At 46.9% G+C, this 20940-nt stretch overlaps 1 protein-coding gene across 1 annotated transcript; it reads left to right on the forward strand.

Moving 5' to 3' along the window:
• The first annotated feature begins 6908 nt into the window (after positions 1-6908).
• Positions 6909-12043, forward strand: insyn1 (inhibitory synaptic factor 1). The gene is made up of 2 exons (XM_078199850.1): positions 6909-7328; positions 10308-12043. Exons 1-2 carry the CDS (start codon positions 7173-7175, stop codon positions 11058-11060), a joined length of 909 nt encoding a protein of 302 aa, XP_078055976.1. The 5' UTR covers positions 6909-7172; the 3' UTR covers positions 11061-12043.
• The last annotated feature ends 8897 nt before the right edge of the window (positions 12044-20940 follow it).

Genomic DNA, 20940 nt, shown 5'->3' on the forward strand with positions numbered 1-20940 from the left:
ATTACAGGAAGGATGTGGAAAAGATTGAAAGAGTGCAGAGGAGATTTACAAGGATGTTGCCTGGATTGAGTGGCATGCCTTATGAGGATAGGCTGAGGGAGCTCTGTCTTTTCTCCTTGGAGAGACGTAGGATGGGAGGAGAGCTAATAGAGGTATATAAGATGTTGAGAGGCATAGGTCGGGTGGACTCTCAGAGGCTTTTTCCCAGGGTGGAAATGGCTGCTACGAGAGGACACAGGTTTAAGGTGCTTGGGGGTTGGTACAGGGGAAATGTTAGGGGGAAGTTTTTCACACAGAGGATGGTGGGCGAGTGGAATCGGCTGCCGTCAGTGGTGGTGGAGGCAAACTCAATAGGGTCTTTTAAGAGACTCCTGGATGAGTACATGGGACTTAATAGGATGGAGGGTTATAGGTAGGCCTAAAAGGTAGGGATATGTTCAGCACAACTTGTGGGGCCGAAGGGCCTGTTTTGTGCTGTAGTTTTTCTATGTTTCTATGTTTCTAACACCAGGTTAAAGTCCAACAGGTTTATTTGGTAGCAAAAAGCACACTTTTCCTACCAAATAAACCTGTTGGACTTTAACCTGGTGTTGTTAGGCTTTGCACTGTCCAAAGATCGACAGGTTAGGTGGATTGGCCATGCTAAATTACCTCTTGTGTCAGGGGGATTAGCGGGGTAAATGTGTGGGGTTACGGGGATAGGGCCTGGGTAGGGTTATGGTTAGTGCATGCTCAATGGGCCAAATGGCCTCCTTGCTTTGATTTGATTTGATTTATTATTGTCACCTGTATTGGAATGCATTAAAAAGTATTGTTTCTTGCGCGCTATAAAGAAAAGCATACCGTTCATAGAGTACAGAGGGGAAAAGAAAAGGAGAAGGTGCAGAATGTAGTGTTACAGTCATAGCTAGGGTGTAGAGAAAGATCAAATTAACATATGGTAGGTCCATTCAAAAGTCTGACAGCAGCAGGGAAGAAGCTGTTCTTGAGTCAGTTGGTACGTGACCTCAGACTTTTGTAGCTTTTCCCTGACGCAAGAAGGTGGAAGAGAGAATGTCCGGGGCGCATGGGGTCCTTTATCATGCTGGCTGCTTTACCGAGGCAGCGGGAAGTGTAGACAGAGTCAATGGATGGGAGACTGGTTTGCGTGGTGGTTGTTCACGACTCTTTGTAGTTTCTTGCGGTTTTGGACAGAGCAGGAGCTATACCAAGCTGTGATACATTCGGAAAGAATGTTTTCTATGGTACGTCTGTAAACGTTGGTGAGAGTCATAGCTGACATGCCAATTTTCCTTAGCCTCCTGAGAAAGTAAAGGTGTTGGTGAACTTTCTTATCTACAGCGTCAGCGTGGAGGGACCAGGACAGGTTGTTGATGACCTGGCCAGAATTGATTCATGCCATGACTAACCTTTCAAAACACTTCATAATGATGAATGTCAGAACCACCAGACGATAGTCCTAGGTGGCTCTGACATCAGAGGTGAATAAGATCATGAGAGGCATGGATAGGGTGAATGCACTCAGTCTTTTTCCCAGGGTTGGGGAATCGAGGACTAGAGGGCATCAGTTTAAGGTATTGAGGAATTCATTACAATAGGACGGTAGTTGATGTCAAAATACTGAATGTATTCAAGAGGGGGCTGGATATAGCACTTGGGGGCAAATGGGGTCAAAGGTTATGGGGAGAAAGCAGGATTAGGCTATTGAGTTGGATGATCAGCCATGATCGTGATGAATGCGGAGCAGGCTCGAAGGGCCGAATGGCCTCCTCCTACTCCTATCTTCTATGTTTCTATGTAAGAGGCAAAAGAATAAATTGGAACCTGAGGGGCAACGTTTTGACACAGAGGGTGGTACACATATAGAGCGTACTGCCAGCAGAAGTGGTTGAGGCGGGTACATTAACAACATTCAAAAGGCATTTGGACAAATCCATGGATAGGAAAGGGTATGGGCCAAGTGCAGAGAAATGGGGTTCGTATGGATGAACATTTTGGTTGGCATGGGCCAGTTTGGGACGAAGGGCCAGTTTGGGATGAAGGGCCTGTTTCCATGCTGTCGGACTCGATGACTCTATTAAGGCACACTGCCTGGCTTTTCTTTGGGATGATGGTTGTCCTCTTGAAGCAGATAGGGACCTCAGATTGGTGTTAAGAGAGGTTAAAGATATCTGTGAATACTTCTGCCACTGTTGGGATTCTGGGATTCTATTCTTTGATTCTCAGCAGCATCCATCCCTTTATTTTACTGGGGGGGAGTGGGGGGCAAAAACAGTGGGGGTGGGGGAGGGGAGTGGGTCTGGGTCAGTTGCCCTTTGGCCGAGTGGGGTTGCAGACACGACGGGCCAAATGGCCATCTGCGCTGCAACAATTTTCAAGTCAAAGACTCCAGTCCCTCTAGTGGCCACGATGTGATTGCTACCGTCTCCACCTCACCTGCAGACTCCTCACACTGCGGAGAGGAAAAGGATGATAAAAGGCAGATTTCCCGATGGGATTCCTCGGTACATCGCACGGCACAGGGTCCGGGAAACACCCCAATATCCCAATAAAACACTCGACACTTTATCCTGACACATCCCCCCAGCACCAGTGATCCCACAGAGCTGGTGCCTGACTCTGTCAACGAGACGTTTAATTATTGGGGAAAGCGGGAGCTATTTTAGAAACTGACTACATTACATTTCCGATTACAAGGGGGAGTCTAGAGTAAACACAGTAAGAAGTTTAACAACACCAGGTTAAAGTCCAACAGGTTTATTTGGTAGCAAAAGCCACACAAGCTTTCGGAGCTCTAAGCCCCTTTCTTGGGGCTTAGAGCTCCGAAAGCTTGTGTGGCTTTTGCTACCAAATAAACCTGTTGGACTTTAACCTGGTGTTGTTAAACTTCTTACTGTGTTTACCCCAGTCCAACGCCGGCATCTCCACATCGAGTCTAGAGTAGGCAGTTATCCATCTAAACTCGTCTGTTCAACTGCCCAGACAGGGAGTTTGCCATCTGTGTGTGTGTGTGTGTGTTTTGCTTCATTTGATGGAGATTTCTCCAGTGTTGAAATGTAAAACTGTAGCAGTTGTTTTCAAATTTGTATAAGGATAGAAAAAGACAGACAGAGAGACAGAGAGAGACAGACAGAGAGAGAGAGAGACAGACAGACAGACATAGAGAGAGAAAAACAGACACAGAGAGAGAGACAGAGAAAGACAGAGAGCAACAGAGAGAGACAGAGAGACAGAGAAAGAGAGAGAAAAACAGAGAGAGAGAGATAGTAATGGAGAGACAGAGAAAGACAGAGAGAGAGAGAGAGACAGAGATAGAGACAGACAGAGATAGAGACAGACAGAGAGACAGAGACAGAGAGACAGAGACAGAGAAAGAGACCGAGAGAGACAGAGAGACAGAGAGAGAGAGAGATAGAGAGACAGACAGAGAGAGACAGAGAGAGAGAAAGAGAGAGAGAGACAGAGACAGAGACAGGGAAAGAGACAGAGACAGAGAGACAGAGAGAGAAAGAGACAGAGAGAGACAGAGACAGAGAGACAGAGAGAGAGAGACTATCCACACTGCACGCTCTTGCTAGAGAGGGAGTTTCAGGCAGTGACCCTTGGGATGTAGCAGCAAAGAGATAAATGATTGGGTGTTGTGATTCTCTCTCTTCTTTTTGTTTTTGCAAACGTGTTTTGTAAGTGGAATCAGAGACAGCGATCATTTAAAATATTAACCCTTATCTCTCTGGGCAGTTACTGCCAGGGCTGCTGAGTTTATCCAGCATTTTCTGTTTTTATTAGAGAGAAGCCCTCTTGCCTCTCTTTCTCTCTCTCCTTCCTTCCCTCTCTTTCTCTCCTCCTCTCTTTCCTTCTCTATCACTCTCCCTCTCTTTCTTCTCCTCTCTCCTCTCTTTCTTTCCCTCCCGCTCACCTGTCTTTCCTCCTTATCTTTCTCTTTCTCCTCCCTCTTTCATTCCCTCCTCCTCTCTTTCTCCTCTCCTTCTCTTTTTCTTCCACTATCCTTCTCTCCCTATTCTCTCTTCTTCTTCTTCCTCTTCCTCTCTCTCCTCTCTCTTCTTCCCTCGCTTTCTCCCCCTCTCTCCTCTCTTACCCTCCCTCCTCTCTCCCTCCCTCTCTTTCTCTCCCTCCTCTCTCTCCCCCACATTCCCTCCCCCCTTTCTTCCCCTCTCTTTCTCCCCGTCCTCCTATCTCTCCCTCCCCCTCCCTCCTTCTCCTCCTCCCTCTTTCTCCCCCTCCCTCTTTCTCCCCTCCTCTCTTTCTACCCCTCCTTTTTCTCCCTCCTCTCTTTCTCCCCTCCTCTCTTTCCTCCCTCCTCTCTTTCTCCCTCTCCTTTCTCCGCTCCTCTCTTTCTGCCCCTCCTTTTTCCCCCTCCTCTCTTTCTCCCCCTCCCTCTTCCTCCCCCTCCCTTTTCCCCCCTCTTTCTCCCTCCTCTTTTCTCTCCCCTCTCTTTCTCCCCCTCCTCTCTTTCCCCTCCTATCATTATTCCCTCTTCTCTTTGTCCCTCTCCTCTCTTTCTACCCCTCCTTTTTCACCCTCTTCTCTTTCTCCCCCTCCTCTCTTTCCTCCCTCCTCTCTTTCTCCCTCTCCTTTCTCCCCCTCCTCTCTTTCTCCCTCTTCTTTCTCCCCTCCTCTCTTTCTACCCCTCCTTTTTCTCCCTCCTATCTTTCTCCCCTCCCTCTCTCTCCCCCTCCTCTCCTTTCTCCCCCTCCCTCTCTCTCCCCCTCCCTCTCTTTCCCCCTCCTCCCCTTTCTCCCCCTCCTCTCTTTCTCCTCCTCCTCTCTTTCCCCCTCTCTTTATCCTCTACTCTCTCCCTCTCCCTCCTTCTCCCTCCAGTGTGTGTGTGTGCTTTGTGAGTGAATTGAATCAGAGAACTGGCACTCTGCTGGCTGATCTGACGCAGGGGAGAGGGGAGAGGGGAGGGAACTGGCACGGAGACTGCAAAGCGAATCTGCAATGAGCACCAAGTTCCTCCAGCATCTCCTCCGATTGCAATTCCCACTCTTCTTTTGGGTGTGTGTGTGCTGATTAGTATGTGAGTGGGGGGGGGGGGGGGATAGAGCAATAAGGAACAGAGGTAAGAAGACTTAAAATAATTATGCATTTAAAAAAAATGCCATTGTTTTAAAAAAAATTGCAGGATGTCTATTCAATGATAATTCTGTGAGCTGTCTCGGGAAAATGTGTCTTTTATTGGCTGGTAAATCAATTTCAATGATGTTCCTTGACAACTAATTTCACCTCCCCCTTTCTGAGTAGAGGGATGCATTGAGAGATAATTATAAGACGGTAGAGGGAGGGAGAGAGAGAGGAAGGGGCTTGGCTTTGCGAAGCTGAGCTCATCACAGCTTGCTGTGTGCATGGTTCCTGTGTGTGTGCATTCTGCTATTAAAAGCGCATGCATTCGCCTCTCCTTCGACTATCGGAAGTTGGAAGGGATTTATTGATACATTTCTTGTCTGGTGAGTGTGTGTATGTGTTTTTTTTAAAACTGGTTTCCCCCTTTACAGGGTCTCTGAAGATGATTCATCCCCTGTTTTTTCTCTCTCTCTCATGTGCCTCCCTCTCGTTCTTTTGCAGGGTTTATGCCTGGATTCCACAGAGAGCCACTCCAGCTCCCCCCCTTTGAGGTGCTCCTGATCCCTCAATCCTCGGAAGCCACAAAGTTGTCCAGACCTTCTTGCTAAAGGGGGGCTGCCCAAAACAGGCACCTTTTCAAAAAAAAAATTCAGCAGAACAAAGCGGAGATACATTTCACCTCCATTTTAGACACAGAGAGAGGGAGAGAGAGATTGATCGATGCCTACGTGTGATCCAGAGAGGTGTCCCTAGCCGCCTCTCCTCAGACACAGACCAACATTCAGCTATGTAAAAGAGGGAGAGGAGAAGGAGGATAAAATAGACTGGTGCAAGCTGATGATCCGGGGAGGATATACAGACACAGACGCCAGCACCTAGCTATTGCTATTTAGGAGACAGAGAGAGGGAGGAAAGGATTGGTGATTTAGAGAGACATATCGACACATATCAGCATCTAGCTATTGCTATCTAGGAAAGAGGGAGAGGGGGCAGAATAAAATAGATTGGTGATTTAGAGAGACATATCGACACATATCAGCATCTAGCTATTGCTATTTAGGAAAGAGAGAGAGGGGGCAGAATAAAATAGATTGGTGATTTAGAGACAGTGCACAGACACACACACCACCACTTAGCTGTGTAAGAGAGGGAGAGAAGGGAAAATAAAACAGATGAGCGCAAACTTGTGATTATAGAGAGAATACACTGACACACACACCGACATCCAGCCTTGTAAGAGAGAGAAAAATAGGTTGGTGCAAACTGGTGTTATAGAGAGATTTGCACAGACACCAATATCCAGCTAGGGGAGAGAGGGAGAGAGAGAGAATAAAATAGACTAATTAGTGCAAACTAGTGTTATAGAGAGATTTGCACAGACACAGATACTAATATCCAGCTAGGGGGGAGAGAGAGAGAGAATAAAATAGACTAACTAGTGCAAACTGGTGTTATAGAGAGAATAGACAGACACATATACACCAATATCTAGTTATGTAAGATAGAGAGGGGGGAGAAAAGAGAGAATAAGATAGACTGGTGTTATAGAGAATACACAGACACCGATATCCAGCTATGTAAGAGAGGGAGAATGGAATAGATTGGAACAAATTAGTGATTTATAGAGAATACACACACACAGACCAATATCCACCTAGGTAAGAGAGAGAAAAAAATACCTGGTGCAAACTGGTGTTATAGAGAGATTACACACACACACACAGAGAGACCAATATCCAGCTATGTAAGATAGAGAGAGGGAATAAAATAGACTGATTGGTGCAAACTGGTGATCTATAGAGGACCCCCCCTCCTCCTCCTCACACACACACACACAGACACACATCCAATCACCAACATCCAGCTACTGCCATGTAACAGCGAGGAGAGAGACACACACAAACACACAGAGAGGGGAGAGGGGGAGAGGGAGAGGAGAGAGATCCCCAGGCAAGGTTGCTCCTGGCGTTTTGGCGTGAAGATGGTGAGTCCTTCCCTGTGTGAGCCCCGGCCAACTCCAGGGAGAATCAGCCAGCTGAGCGGCGAGGAGCATGGACAGCCTGGCCCGCCGCAACCCGGCTCTCTGAATAATGTCAGCGAGGGGCAGCCCTCCCCGGCAACCCAGTGAAATCGCAGCGCCGCGCACCCCGGTCAAGGAGGTGATCCGAAACCGCATGAAAATGGTCATCGATCAGCTGGAAGCTATCCTCCAGGAGCTGAAGGAAGTAGCCAAGGAGCTGAAGGAGGTAAAGGCAGATTCCTTTCCTTATTTCCCTCCCTCCCTGCAAGAGACTCATTTAAAAATTGGGTAAATTAACCTTCATCGCAGTGTCCCCCCACCCCCCCCTCCACTCCATGCATCTCAAAAAAGGATTGGGTCCCAGAATGTGCAGTTTAACATTGCAATTGTACACACACACACACACACACACACACACAGATAATATTGATGTTAATCTAGCTTTATATTAAAAAAGAATTCTGTGTCCTAGTGTGCAGTTTAACATTGCAATTGTACACACACACACAGATAATATTGATGTTAATCTAGCTTTTTATTAAAAAAGAATTCTGTGTCCTAATGTGCAGTTTCACATTGCAATTGTACTCACACACACACACACAGATAATATTGTTGTTAATCTAGCTATCTTTAAAAAAGAATTCTGTGTCCTAATGTGCAGTTTAACATTGCAATTGTATTCACACACACACGGATAATATTGAAGTTAATCTAGCTTTATATTCAAAAATAATTCACTGTCCCAATTAAGCATTACAATCGTACACACACACACACACACACAATATTGCAGTTAATCTAGCTATTTTAAAAAAAGGATTATCTCTTAGAATGTGCAATTTTAACACTGCAATCATACACACAATGTTGATGTTGATCTGGCAATCTTAAAAAAGAATTGCCTGTCCGAATGTGCAGTTTTAACATTGCAATCGTACACACACACACACACACACAGATAATATTGAATTTACTCTGGTTATCTCAAAAAAGGATTGTGTCCCAGAATGGGCACTTTCAACATTGCACACATACGCACAATATCGAAGTTTACCTGATTCACTGCCCATAAGGAGCATAACATATTGATTCGAGTGTAGATGGGGGTGACATTGGTAAAGGAAGCAGAGAGAGAGAGGGGAGGGGAGGGGGGGGGAAGGGTGTGGGGGGTAATGATTTTGATTTATTTTTGTCACGTGTATTAGTATTCAGTGAGAAGTAATGTTCCTTGTGCGCTATACAGATAAAATATACGATACGTAGAGCTAACTTTGTCCATCTTATATTCATTAGTGTCACAAGTAGGCTTACATTAACACTGCAATGAAGTTACTGTGAAAATCCCCGAGTCGCCACACTCCGGTGCCTGTTCGGGTACACTGAGGGGGAATTTAGCACGGCCAATGCACCCTAACCAGCACGTCTTTCGGACTGTGGGAGGAAGGTTGGGGGAGGGGGGGCGGGGGTGGATTCTAACATGCTAAGGACAGGAGGAGTGTGTGGGGTGGGGGCGGGGCGGGGGGGGGATTTCAAGTTTCAAATTTTAAAAAAGCCCAGTTCTCCCTCAAGTGCAGGCTGTGTGCAGATGTTTGCTGGATTGTATACATGCAGCTGGAACAGCCCTGGAAGCGATCACACATCCTTTGCCCAGTCCAATGTTTGCAGCCCCTCTGCCGAAGTAATACTGACCAAACATTCCGAACAGCGGCCTTCAAACAAGAAGCAACAGCCCCCCCCCCCCCCCCCCCCACCGCCCCCCAAAACGCTGGAGAAATCTCAGTGGGTCTGGCAGCGTCCGTGCAGAGAGAAATAGAGCTAATGTTTGGAGTCTGGCTGACCCTTCCTCACAGCTCTGTCAGCATGATCACGCTAAGCCATCTCACTTGCCGCCCTGTGTAATAATTAATTTAATATCAAGCCATCTTCTGTTAAATATCATGGTTCTGCTGCCTTTCCAGATTTGGCTTTGCTGGGAAAAGCTTTTCATAGAATCCCTACAGTGCAGAAGGAAGCCATTTGGTCCATCCAAGCCTGTACCAACAACAATCCCACCCAGGCCCTATCCCCATAGTGTCAAGGGAATTAGGGGTTATGGGGATAGGGCTTGGGTGAGATTGGCCAATCCCCGTAACCTGCATCTTTGGACACTAAGGGGCAACCTAGCATGACCAATCCCCCTAACCTACACATTATTGGACACTAAGGGGCAGTTTAGCATGGCCAGTCCCCCTAACCTGCATCTTTGGACACTAAGGGGCAATTTAGCATGGCCAATCCCCCTAACCTGCATCTTTGGACACTAAGGGGCAATTTAGCATGGCCAATCCACCTAACCTACACATCATTGGACACTAAGGGGCAGTTTAGCATGGCCAATCCCCCTAACCTGCATCTTTGGACACTAAGGGGCAATTTAGCATGGCCAATCCCCCTAACCTGCATCTTTGGACAGTAAGGGGCAATTTAGCATGGCCAATCCCCCTAACCTGCATCTTTGGACACTAAGGGGCAATTTAGCATGGCCAATCCACCTAACCTACACATCATTGGACACTAAGGGGCAGTTTAGCATGGCCAATCCACCTAACCTGCATCTTTGGAGTGTGGGAGGAAACTGGAGCACCCGGGGGACACCGACGCAGACACGGGGGAGAACGTGCAAACTCCACACAGTCAGTAACCCGAGGCCGGAATTGAACCCGGGTCCCTGGCGCTGTGAGGCAGCAGTGCTAACCACTGTGCCATTTCACATTTTGTTGTTGCAGTGAATCAGTTTGTTTTAATCCATTGGTTGCTCTGCGCACAGTTAATAGTCTCTCTCTCTCTGTCTCTCACACACTCTGACACACTCTCACACTCACACTCTCACGCTGTCACACTCACTCACACACACACTAAACCCTGGGACTGGGAACAGGCAGGATAGCTGTGTACTGGTCAAATGTCTCTCTTGAATGAATCCTGCTTGATTTAAATTTGTGTATCAAAGCCCTGACTATCGCCTCCGTGTTGTTAACAGTTTAGTTACAGAGGGCATTTGAGGGAAAATGTATGCGTGGCTACAAATGTTTAGTGCTTAGTCCATGACATGATTGTTCCCCCACCGTTGACTTGAGTTTTGAGGTACATGTTCCACAATTGGCATGTCCAGGGCTTGATTGTGTGGGTATTTTCAAAGCCCCCCCTTGTCTTCCCGTTGTAGGTAGTGAAACAGATCGACAGATTGACATCTGATTTTGATTTTGAGATGGAGCCAGATGACTGGACGATTGCCACCATTAGCAGCACCTCCAGCAGTGACACTGCGAGGAACCACGACAAGTGTGGCACTCTGTCCGACTACGGGCAGCTGGGATTCCTGACCCCGGACATCCTGTCGGACAGCTGGGAGTTCTGCTCCTTCCTGGAGCTGCCGGTGGAGCCAAGCAAGGCGGAGGCGGGAGGGGACGGCAAGGAGGCTCCCCCGACCCCATCGGAGCCGGACTACAGGATGATGAACGGTGGGTTAATCCCCAACGGACCAGAGGGCTGCGCCCCCGACTCATCCAGCGAGGAGACGATCAGCAGTGCCCCCAGCCACAAGGCGCTCCCACGGAGCTCGGGCACCAGGGAGAGGGTGCGTTTCAGCGACAAAGTGCTCTATCACGCGTTGTGCTGCGATGATGATGATGATGATGATGGGAAACAGGAGGAACAGACCAACACAGTCACATCCAGCGCCGCCACGACCACCAATGACAGTCACGAGAGGGCGACCAGCGCGCCACCCAAACCACCATCCTCCTCATCCATCTCCAGACCACATCACCACTGCCAACAGCCGGCAGTGCCCGTCAAAGGCCATCCCTCTGCCAGGAAAAAAGTCATGAGGAATAACAGCACACAGACAGTGTCCCACAAAAGCACTCAGACACTCCTGTCCTATGGATCCTCTAAGAAAGAGGAGGCAAAGTAGCCGCCACAACCCCCTTTTTCCCCAACTTCCTCCCCCCTTCCCCTCCAAGATGGGAAACTGCTTGACTACCTATTGGCATCACGAGGCTCAGGGATTTTCAATAAAATATATTTAAGAAAATGTTTTACAGAAACGAAAAGAGTAGATTCCAAAATTTTGCACCCATTGACTAATTGCATAAAGAAAGCACTTTAAGGATCTACTTTTCTTTTTAGCTTTATTTTACCTGGTACCTTCAAGATTGTAGGAGGCTTTTATTTTTGTCTTAAGTCGCAGTATTTAATCTTGCCTGAGTACTGTGCCTGTAAATACAGCGTGCTTCCGAACAAGCCTTTATTATGTCTCCGTGCTCTGCTTCTTCTGACAATGCCCTACAGTTGATAATGACTTCCATTGCCGTTTTTCTTTCCCCCTTTTGTTTTAATTTCCAAAACAATTAAATCCGTCCCAATTTAATTGGTTCATTTTTGTTTTTCCGCGGAAAAAAAAAAGGATTCCCAGCTGTTCCCAGTCCAGGGTATTTTGGCTTTTTCCTCGACCTGTTAACCCATTCCAGATGTTGTAACATCCACGCGAGGGACACTAGGTAGAACAACAGTCAATGGAGAGGAAAATATAAACTGGTGCACCATTCTTTCAATGAACGGACTCAAAACAAAATTAATCTTTTTTTAAAAAAAGAATTATGCATAAAATGCTTCCATAATATTCAGCGGAAGATTGAGTGCTACCTAACTCGAGATTGAAGTCCATTTGGAGATCGCCCAAGTTGGTAGAAAAGCCTGTAATCTTATCCTTTTACTAATTACATAAAAGGACAGTGCAGAAGTCATTGGAGTATTTTGTTACCGACAAGTTCTTTTTTGAAGACACTGTGAAGCAGTCTGCTTGGGGGAAAAAAAAGTTTACATGTTTGATTTGTAAGTCATATTGTATTGTTTAATGCAGAACATTGATGCAATAAATTAGTGTCTACTTTATCTAATATATCTTGAGCTTCACGATTAATTTAAAAAGAAAGTACAATGAACTTATATATAACATGTAACTCAGTCAGCAGTCCAATAATTGTCACATAACAAATGACGATTGACATCAAAAGAATAACATGTCTGAAAATAAATGGTCTCCCAACTTTGGTTCTCGGGGGGGGCACGGGCAGCACAGTGGTTAGCACTGCGGCCTCACAGCGCCAGAGACCCGGGTTCAATTCCGGCCTCGAGGTCACTGTCCGTGTGGAGTCTGCACGTTCTCCCCCGTGGGTTTCCTCTGGTTTCCTCCCACACTCCAAAGATGTGTGGGTTAGGTTGATTGGCCATGCTAAATTGACCCTAGTATCAGGGGGATTAGCAGAGTAAAGATTTGTGGGGTTACGGGGAATAGGGCTTGGGTGGGATTGTGGTCAGTGCAGACTTGATGGGCTGAATGGCCTCCTTCTGCACCGTAGGGATTCGATGATTCTATGATTTGAAATTTGGATCAGTTTTAGTAATGTTGATGCCAGTGACATGCCCTTACAAGAATCTTTTATGGGGTTCTTGGAGTAAGTTGGCAATATATTCGTGTATAGAATCATGTACTTTGTAACCTGTACCATCCTGCTGCTGAAACTGTGGGCGGAATCTTCCTGTCCCGCCCGCCACAAGAATCGTAGTGGGCGGGACACAGACCATGCAAAGATCTGTTGACCTCAGGCGGGATTTTCCGGTCTTGGGGCGAGTGTGGCTGGAAAATCCCATGTCCCACTTGACCTGTCTCTTGAAGGCCACAAGATCTGACCAATACAATTGTTTATATATTTTTCTTTGCAGCGAGGAAGAAACCGTTTTGTACTAAAATGTGGTAGAAAACAAAATGCCTGTATTTCAAAAATATATACCTTAAAGGTACAACGCCAATGTTTTATATTTTCCAAAGGTGCTTTGTTGATTTTGATGTATAGAGAATCATAATTATGTGTGTGAGTGAATCAAAATTTCTCACTGTGAAGGAATGCGTTAGATTGTGCTTTCCAGAATTTGTTTAAAGATTGGGTGAAGGGTGTTGTGCCACTGGTGAATGGAATAGCTTTTCACGCATGCAAACGAATGTGGCCCGGGTGTTCACGTGTCACGGGTTTTGTACACACGTGTTTGAAATCGCAGGCATTGCCACTCTCTGACCTCTTTTTTTCTTTAGAGAAAAGATTTATCACGTGTCTATCACTGGAAAGATGGAGGATGAGGGGAGACCTGGCATGTGGCATGCTTGGCTTCATCGGCTGGAGCATTGAGTACGAGAGTTGGCATTTCATGTTGCAGCTCTATAAAACATTGGCTAGGCCGCATTTGGAGTATTACATGCAGTTCTGGTCGCCACACTACCAGGAGGAGGTGGAAGCTTTGGGGAGAGTGTGAAGAAGATTCACCAGGATGTTGCCTGGTCTCCAGGGTGTCGGCTATGAGGAGAGGTTGAATAAACTAGGATTGTTTTCACTGGAAAGACAGAGGCTGAGGGAGACCTGATAGAGGTCTACAAAATGATGAGAGGCACAGACAGGGTGGATAGTCAGAGGCTTTTTCCCAAGGTGGAAGTGTCAATTACAAGGGGGCATAGGTTCAAGATGAGAGGGGGAAAGTTTAAGGGAGATGTACGGGGGAAGGTTTTTCATGCAGAGAGTGGTGGGTGCCTGGAACACGCTGTCAGAGGAGGTGGTGGAAGGAGGCACATTAGCAACATTTAAGAGGCATCTGGATGGGTCCATGAATAGGGAGGGAATAGAGGGATACGGACTGAGTAAGGGCAGAGGTTTTTTTTAGTTTAGTTAGGGCTTCATGATCAGCACGGGATTGGAGGGCCGAAGGGCCTGTTCCTGTGCTGTACTGTTCTTTGCTCTTTGTGTTTTGTTATGGAGGAAGTTCACAGCGTCCTACAAATGTAAATGAGCTCATTTGCATTTTGGCTCCACCCCTCCCGAAAAAGCCAATGGAAATAAAACATCTGGGGGGAATTCTCCCGTCCCGCCCACCACGGGAATTGTAGCGGGCGGGCCGGGGGCAGCCCACGCTAAGGTCCATTGACCTTGGGCGGGATTCATAAGAACATACAAACTAGGAGCAGGAGTAGGCCATCTGGCCCCTCGAGCCTGCTCCGCCATTCAATAAGATCATGGCTGATCTTTTCGTCGACTCAGCTCCACTTACCCGCCCGCTCACCATAACCCTTAATTCCTTTACTGTTCAAAAGATTTATCTATCCTTGCCTTAAGAACATTCAATGAGGTAGCCTCAACTGCTTCACTGGGCAGGGAATTCCACAGATTCACAACTCTTTGTGTGAAGAAGTTCCTCCTCAACTCAGTCCTAAATCTGCTCCCCCGCATTTTGAGGCCATGCCCCTAGTTCTAATTTCATCTGCCAGGGGAAATCAACTTCCCTGCTTCTATCTTATCTATTCCCTTCATAATCTTATATGTTTCAATAAGATCTCCCCTCATTCTTCTGAATTCCAATGAGTACAGCCCCAGTCTACTCCGTCTCTCCTCATAAGCCAACCCTCTCAACTCCAGAATCAACCTTGTGAATCTCCTCTCCACCCCCTCCAGTGCCAGTATATCCTTTCTCAAGTAAGGAGACCAAAACTGTACACAGTACTCCAGGTATGGCCTCACCAGCACCTTATACAGCTGCAACATAACCTCCCTGTTTTTAAACTCCTATCCTTCTCGCAATAAAGGACAAAATTCCATTTGCCTTCTTAATTACCTGCTGCACCTGCAAACCAACTTTTTGTGATTCATGCGCAAGGACACCCAGGTCCCTCTGCACAGCAGCATGCTACAATTCTCCAGTTTTGGGGCAAGCACGGCCAGAGAATCCCGCCCCTGCTTTTCGCTGTGATCCCGCGATCGGACAGCACTTGCTGAATAATCCTGAGTGTGCCAATAACTACATTAACGACCAATTTTAAAATAATCCATTCAGCTCCTAAATTAGCCCCTTTACACTTGCTGGAAGTGCCATACATTCATTCTTGGACACTTTCCCTGGAAACAAAAGGACTATGCACTTTTTAAAAAATTACTTGTGAGTTAGGGGAACCTATTCCTTTCTCCGTAGCAACACCTCAACCAATCAGAGTCGACTTACTAAGCAATCGGCACCCTTTTCTCCCATAGTATTAATTGTTGGGATGGTTTAAAAATTGACATTTTTGCTTTTGCCCTGGTGCGTGCAAGAACAGAAAGCTTCGGTAACATGTCTCTATTTCCATCGATATCAATAAACAGTGGAATTGCTGGTATCAGTTATGAGCCACTGGAAAGTTAATTATGGCCTAGTGGTATTATCGCAAGACTATTAATCCAGAAACTCAGCTAATGTTCTGGGGACCTGGGTTCGAATCCCGCCACGGCAGATGGTGGAATTGGAATTCAATAAAAAATATCTGGAATTAAGAATCTATTGATGACCATGAAACCATTGTCGGAAAAACCCACCTGGTTCACTATTGTCCTTTAGGGAAGGAAATCTGTCGTCCTTACCCGGTCTGGCCTACGTGTGACTCCAGAGCCACAGCAATGTGGTTGACTCTCAACTGCCCCCCAAGGGCAACTAGGGATGGGCAATAAATGCTGGCCAGCCAGTGACACCCATGTCCCACGAATGAATAAAAAACTGTAGAAAATAATGGCTGACAGTCAATGAATTAGAACAGCAACGAACTGACTTGTTTCTGATTATCCTCCATACCACTGAATGTATACAAGAGGTGGCTGGATATAGCACTTGGGGCAAATGGGATCAAAGGTTATGGGGGGAAAGCAGGATTAGGCTATTGAGTTGGATGATCAACCATGATTGTAATGAATGGCGGAGCAGGCTCGAAGGGCCGAATGGCCTCCTCCTGCTCCTATCTTCTATGTTTCGATTAAAATCTCCTGGTATCTACAATTGGGTGAGAATCTCCAGTTCACTCACAAAGTTTGCACCATTATGTATAAAGATAGTGAATTTTCTTCCAAAGGAACAATTTCACTGTTGCCCAAGGGTGCTGGTCAGTGTTATCACCTGATATGAAACTTTTCTGATGGTGTGTACTGATTAAGTTGAGCCAAAATATCCTGGGATGGCAGGCCTGTCATATTAGGAGAGACTAAGCCGGTTAGGATTATATTCACTGGACGTTAGAAGAGTGAGGGGGGGGATCTCATAGACACTTATAAAATTCTAACAGGATTAGACAGGGTAGATTCGGAAAGAATGTTCCCGATGGTGGGGGAACAAAGAACAGTGCAGCACAGGAAATGGCCCTTCGGCCCTCCAAGCCTGCGCCGATCATGTTGTCCGATCTAGACCAGCTGCCTGTGTCCCTCTATCCCCCGCCTGTTCATGTGTCTATCCAGATAAGTCTTAAATGTCACTAACGTATCTGTCTCAACCACCTCACTTGGCAGCGCATTCCAGGCCCCCACCACCCTCTGTGTAAAAAACTTCCTCTGCACATCTCCACTGAACCTTTCACCCCGTTATCTTGAACTTGTGCCCCGTTGTAATTGTCATTTCTGCCCTGGGAAATAGCTTCCAACTGTTCACCCTATCTGTACCTCTCATAATTTTATAAACTATTATCAGGTCGCCCCCCTCAGCCTCCGTCCTTCCAGGGAGAACAATCCCCAGTTTATTCAATCTCTCCTCATAGCTAATACCCTCCATACCCGGCAACATCCTGCTAAACCTTTTCTGTACCCTCTCCAAAGCCTCCTTCTAGTAGTGTGGTGACCAGAATTGAACACAGTCTTTCAAATGTGGCCTAACCAACGTTTTATATAACTGTCACATAATTTGCCATCTTTTATACTCGATGCCCCGGCCGATGAAGGCAAGCGTGCTATATACTTTCTTCACCACCTTTTCCACCTATGCTGCCACTTTTAAGGATCTGTGGACCTGTACTCCCAGATCTCTCTGTGTGTCTATGCTCCTGATGGTTCTGCCATTTATTTTATATCTCCCACCTGAATTGGATCTCCCGAAATACATCACCTCGCATTTGTCCAGATTAAGTTCCATCTGCCATTTCTCCGCCCAAATTTTCCAGCCAATCAGTCCGGAACGAGGGGGTCATAGTTTGAGCATGAGGGGTAAACCTTTTAGGACTGAGGTGAGGAGAAATTTCTTCACCCAGAGGGTGGTGAATGTGCGGAATTCACTACCACAGAAAGTAGTTGAGGCCAAAGCGTGTGATTTCAAGAATAAATTAGATATAGCTCTTGGAACTAAAGGGACCAAGGGATATGGGGGAAAAGGGGGGTGGGGGGATCAGGATATTGAATTTGATGATTAATAATGATTAAAATGACTGGTGGAGCAGGCTCGAAGGGCCGAACGGCCTACTTTTAGAAGAACGAGGGGAGATCTTACAGAAACATATAAGATTATGAAGGGAATAGATAAGATAGAAGCAGGGAGGTTGTTTCCACTGGCGGGTGAAACTAAGATGTGGAGATGCCAATGTTGGATTGGGGTGGGCACAATAAGAAGTATCACAACCTGGTGTCACAACCTTTAATCTGGTGAGGTGAAACTAGAATAAGGGTGCAAGGCCTCAAAATAAGGGGGAGCAGATTTAGGACTGAGTTGAGGAGGAATTTCTTCACCCAAAGGGTTGTGAATCTGTGGAATTCCCTGCCCAGTGAAGCAGTTGAGGCGACCTCATTGAATGATTTTATGGCAAGGATGGATAAATTTTTGAACAGTAAAGGAATTAAGGGTTATGGTGAGCGGGCGGGTAAGTGGAGCTGAGTCCATGAAAAGATCAGCCATGATCTTATTGAATGGTGAAGCAGGCTCGAGGGGTCAGATGGCTTGATGATACTGCGAGGCCTGGATAGAGTGAACATGGAGAGGATGTTTCCACTGGTAGGGAAAACTAGAAACAGAGGGCACAACCTCAGGCTAAAGGGAAAAGCAGAGATGAGGAGGAATTTCTTCAGCCAGAGAGTGGTGAATCTGTGGAACTCTTTGCCACAGAAGGCTGTGGAGGCCGGGTCATTGAGTGTCTTTAAGACGGAGATAGATAGGTTCTTGATTAATAAGTGGATCAGGGATTAAGGGGAAAAGTTGTTGCCCCTTGAGAAGGTGGTGGTGAGCTGCCTTCTTGGAATGCTTCAATCCACGTGCTATGGGTTGACCCACAACGCCATTAGGGAGGGAATTCCAGGATTTTGACAGTGAAGGAACGGAGAATGGGGATGAGAAAAATATCAGCAACGATTGAATGGCGGAGCAGACTCGATGGGCCGAGTGGCCTAATTCTGTTCCTATGTCTTTTATGGTGTTATGGCCGACTCCTGCTCCTAGCTCTTATGCACTCCTGCTTCTAGTTTCTGTGCTGTGAATGAAAACTGAAGTTGATGAGGCCTGCAAGGATTTTGGATGTGCTACCATGTCAGGATCCCCCCCAAAAAAACACAAGTCATTCTTAAAGATGAAATGTATCCACTTTGAGTTGTCATTCAGATCTGCTTTGACCACTGTGCACTTACTGATAACTCTCAGTGCTGGCTTGATCGCTGTGCTATGATTTTAAAACGGTTGAGAAATTTTGTGAGGATCAGTTTTACTCTCCAGTAATGTGACTGGGCGAGAGGCAGTGTAGCAGCTGGCCCAGTTTATGTCATTGTGACGTCGCTAAAATCAGGGTTTCTATATAAAATTTCTGCTGCGGGCTCCCTGGGCTCAGCTGTCATGAAGCATAAAGCAGAGACAAAAGAAGACTGAGAGACACCAGCAACTACATAGATATTAAAGGATTGTGTGGTAGGTGAAATGGATATATTTCCTGTTTAACAGGGGAAGGCGAGATGTGATAGCTTGAACAGTGGTAGACAGACACCTTGCCCATTCTGTTTGTCCAACCCCGTAGGGTGATAAACTCCGGAATTGCAATCGATTTGTCTGCTAACAGCTTATGGTTCTGTAACTATATAGCCGGTTCCATTTTAACAGAAGGAAACTTGAGCTAATTAAATTAACCTTAGGCATAAATGAAATCGGTAAGTTGGTAAGACTCAGCAAGAATGATAACTTGGTATGAAAAAGATAGGGGGTGGGGCTTTAACTTCTTGTTTATTCATGCGTGGGGCATGGGCATCGCTGGCTAGGCCAGCATTTATTGCCCATCCCTAGTTGCCCCTTGAGAAGGTGGTGATGAGCTGCCTTCTTCAATCGCTGCAGTCCACATGCTGGGGGTTGACCCAAAATGTCGTTAGGGAGGGAATTCCAGGATTTTGACCCAGAATTCCAGGATTTTGACCCAGCAACTGCGAAGGAACGGCCAATATATTTCCAAGTCAGGATGGTGAGTGGCTTGGAGGGGAACTTGCAGGTGGTGGTGTTCCCATGTATCTGCTGCCCTGGTCCTACTAGATGGAAGTGGTCGTGGGTTTGGAAGGTGCTGTCTAAGGATCTTTGGTGAATTGCTGCAGTGCATCTTGTAGATGGTACACACTGCCGCTACTGAGCGTCGGTGATGGAGGGAGCGGATGTTTGCCGCACTTACGGTGGCGAACTTTCCTTCTCCGCCCGCCATGGAGATCGGAGCGGGCGGGGGGAGGGGTGGACCGTGGAAAGGTCATTGACCTCGGGCGGGATTTTCCGGTTTTGGGACGAGCGCGGCCGGAAAATCCCGCTCACAGAATCATATTGTCGTAAAGCTTGGAATGTGGCCATTCTGTCCATCAAGTCTTCACCATCTCCTTCAAAACAGTTAGTCCCACTCCCTCCATCTTTCCCTATACTCCTGCATTTTATTCTTCATCACACTTTTATAAAGCTACTTCCTGAAGGTTATTATGGAATTGGTATCCAACATCCTGGCCAGATTAATATTCCAAATCCTAACCATTTCTGGCCTAAAAAATGAACCTCCTCAGGTCACCTCATAGAAATCATAGAAACCCTACAGTACAGAAAGAGGCCATTCGGCCCATCGAGTCTGCACCGACCACAATCCCATCCAGGCCCTACCCCCATCCCTACATATTTTACCCACTAATCCCTCTAACCTACGCATCTCAGAACACTAGGGGCAATTTTAAGCATGGCCAATCAACCTAACCTGCACATCTTTGGACTGTGGGAGGAAACCGGAGCACCCGGAGGAAACCCACGCAGACACGAGGAGAATGTGCAAACTCCACACAGACAGTGACCCAAGCCAGGAATCGAACCCGGGTCCCTGGAGCTGTGAAGCAGCAGTGCTAACCACTGTGCTACCGTGCACCTCTGATGAACCCCTGGTTCTTTTGCAGAGTACTTTAAGTCTGACCCTGTCCACAATTGGAAACAGTTTCCCTTTATTTACTCTAATTCCTTCATTGTGAACACATCTACCAAATCTCCTCTCGGCCTATCAGCACTGAACAGCTTCCCCAATCTATCCGCCTGATTTGTAATTCCTTATCATAGAATCATAGAATCCCTACAGTGCAGAAGGAGGCCATTCGGCCCATCGAGTTTGCACCGACCACAATCCCACCCAAGCCCCACCCCCACAACCCCATGCACTTACCCTAGCTTGTCCCCCGACACTAAGGGCAAATTAGCATGGCTAATCCACCTAACCCCCACATCCTTGGATTGTGGGAGGAAATTGGAGCACCCGGAGGAAACCCATGCGGACACGGGGAGAATGTGCAAACTCCACACAGACAGTGACCTGAGGCCGGAATCAAACCTCAGGTGCTGTGAGGCAGCAGTGCTAGTCGCTATGTCACCATGCCGCCCATATCCCTGGAACCATTCTAGTAAATCGCATTTGTACCCTCTCCAAAGCCACGGTGGTTAGCACTGCTGCCTCACAGCGCCAGGGACCTGGGTTCGATTCCCGGCTTGGGTGA

This window comes from Mustelus asterias, chromosome 29, assembly GCF_964213995.1.
Source record: "Mustelus asterias chromosome 29, sMusAst1.hap1.1, whole genome shotgun sequence".
In the NCBI taxonomy this organism is placed as follows: domain Eukaryota; kingdom Metazoa; phylum Chordata; class Chondrichthyes; order Carcharhiniformes; family Triakidae; genus Mustelus; species Mustelus asterias.

Coding starts and splice junctions, on each gene's coding strand:
- insyn1 (XM_078199850.1), top strand. CDS start 7,173: ATGTCAGCGAGGGGCAGCCCTCCCCGGCAACCCAGTGAAATCGCAGCG. Junction 7,329..10,307: donor TAGCCAAGGAGCTGAAGGAG/GTAAAGGCAGAT, acceptor TTCCCGTTGTAG/GTAGTGAAACAGATCGACAG.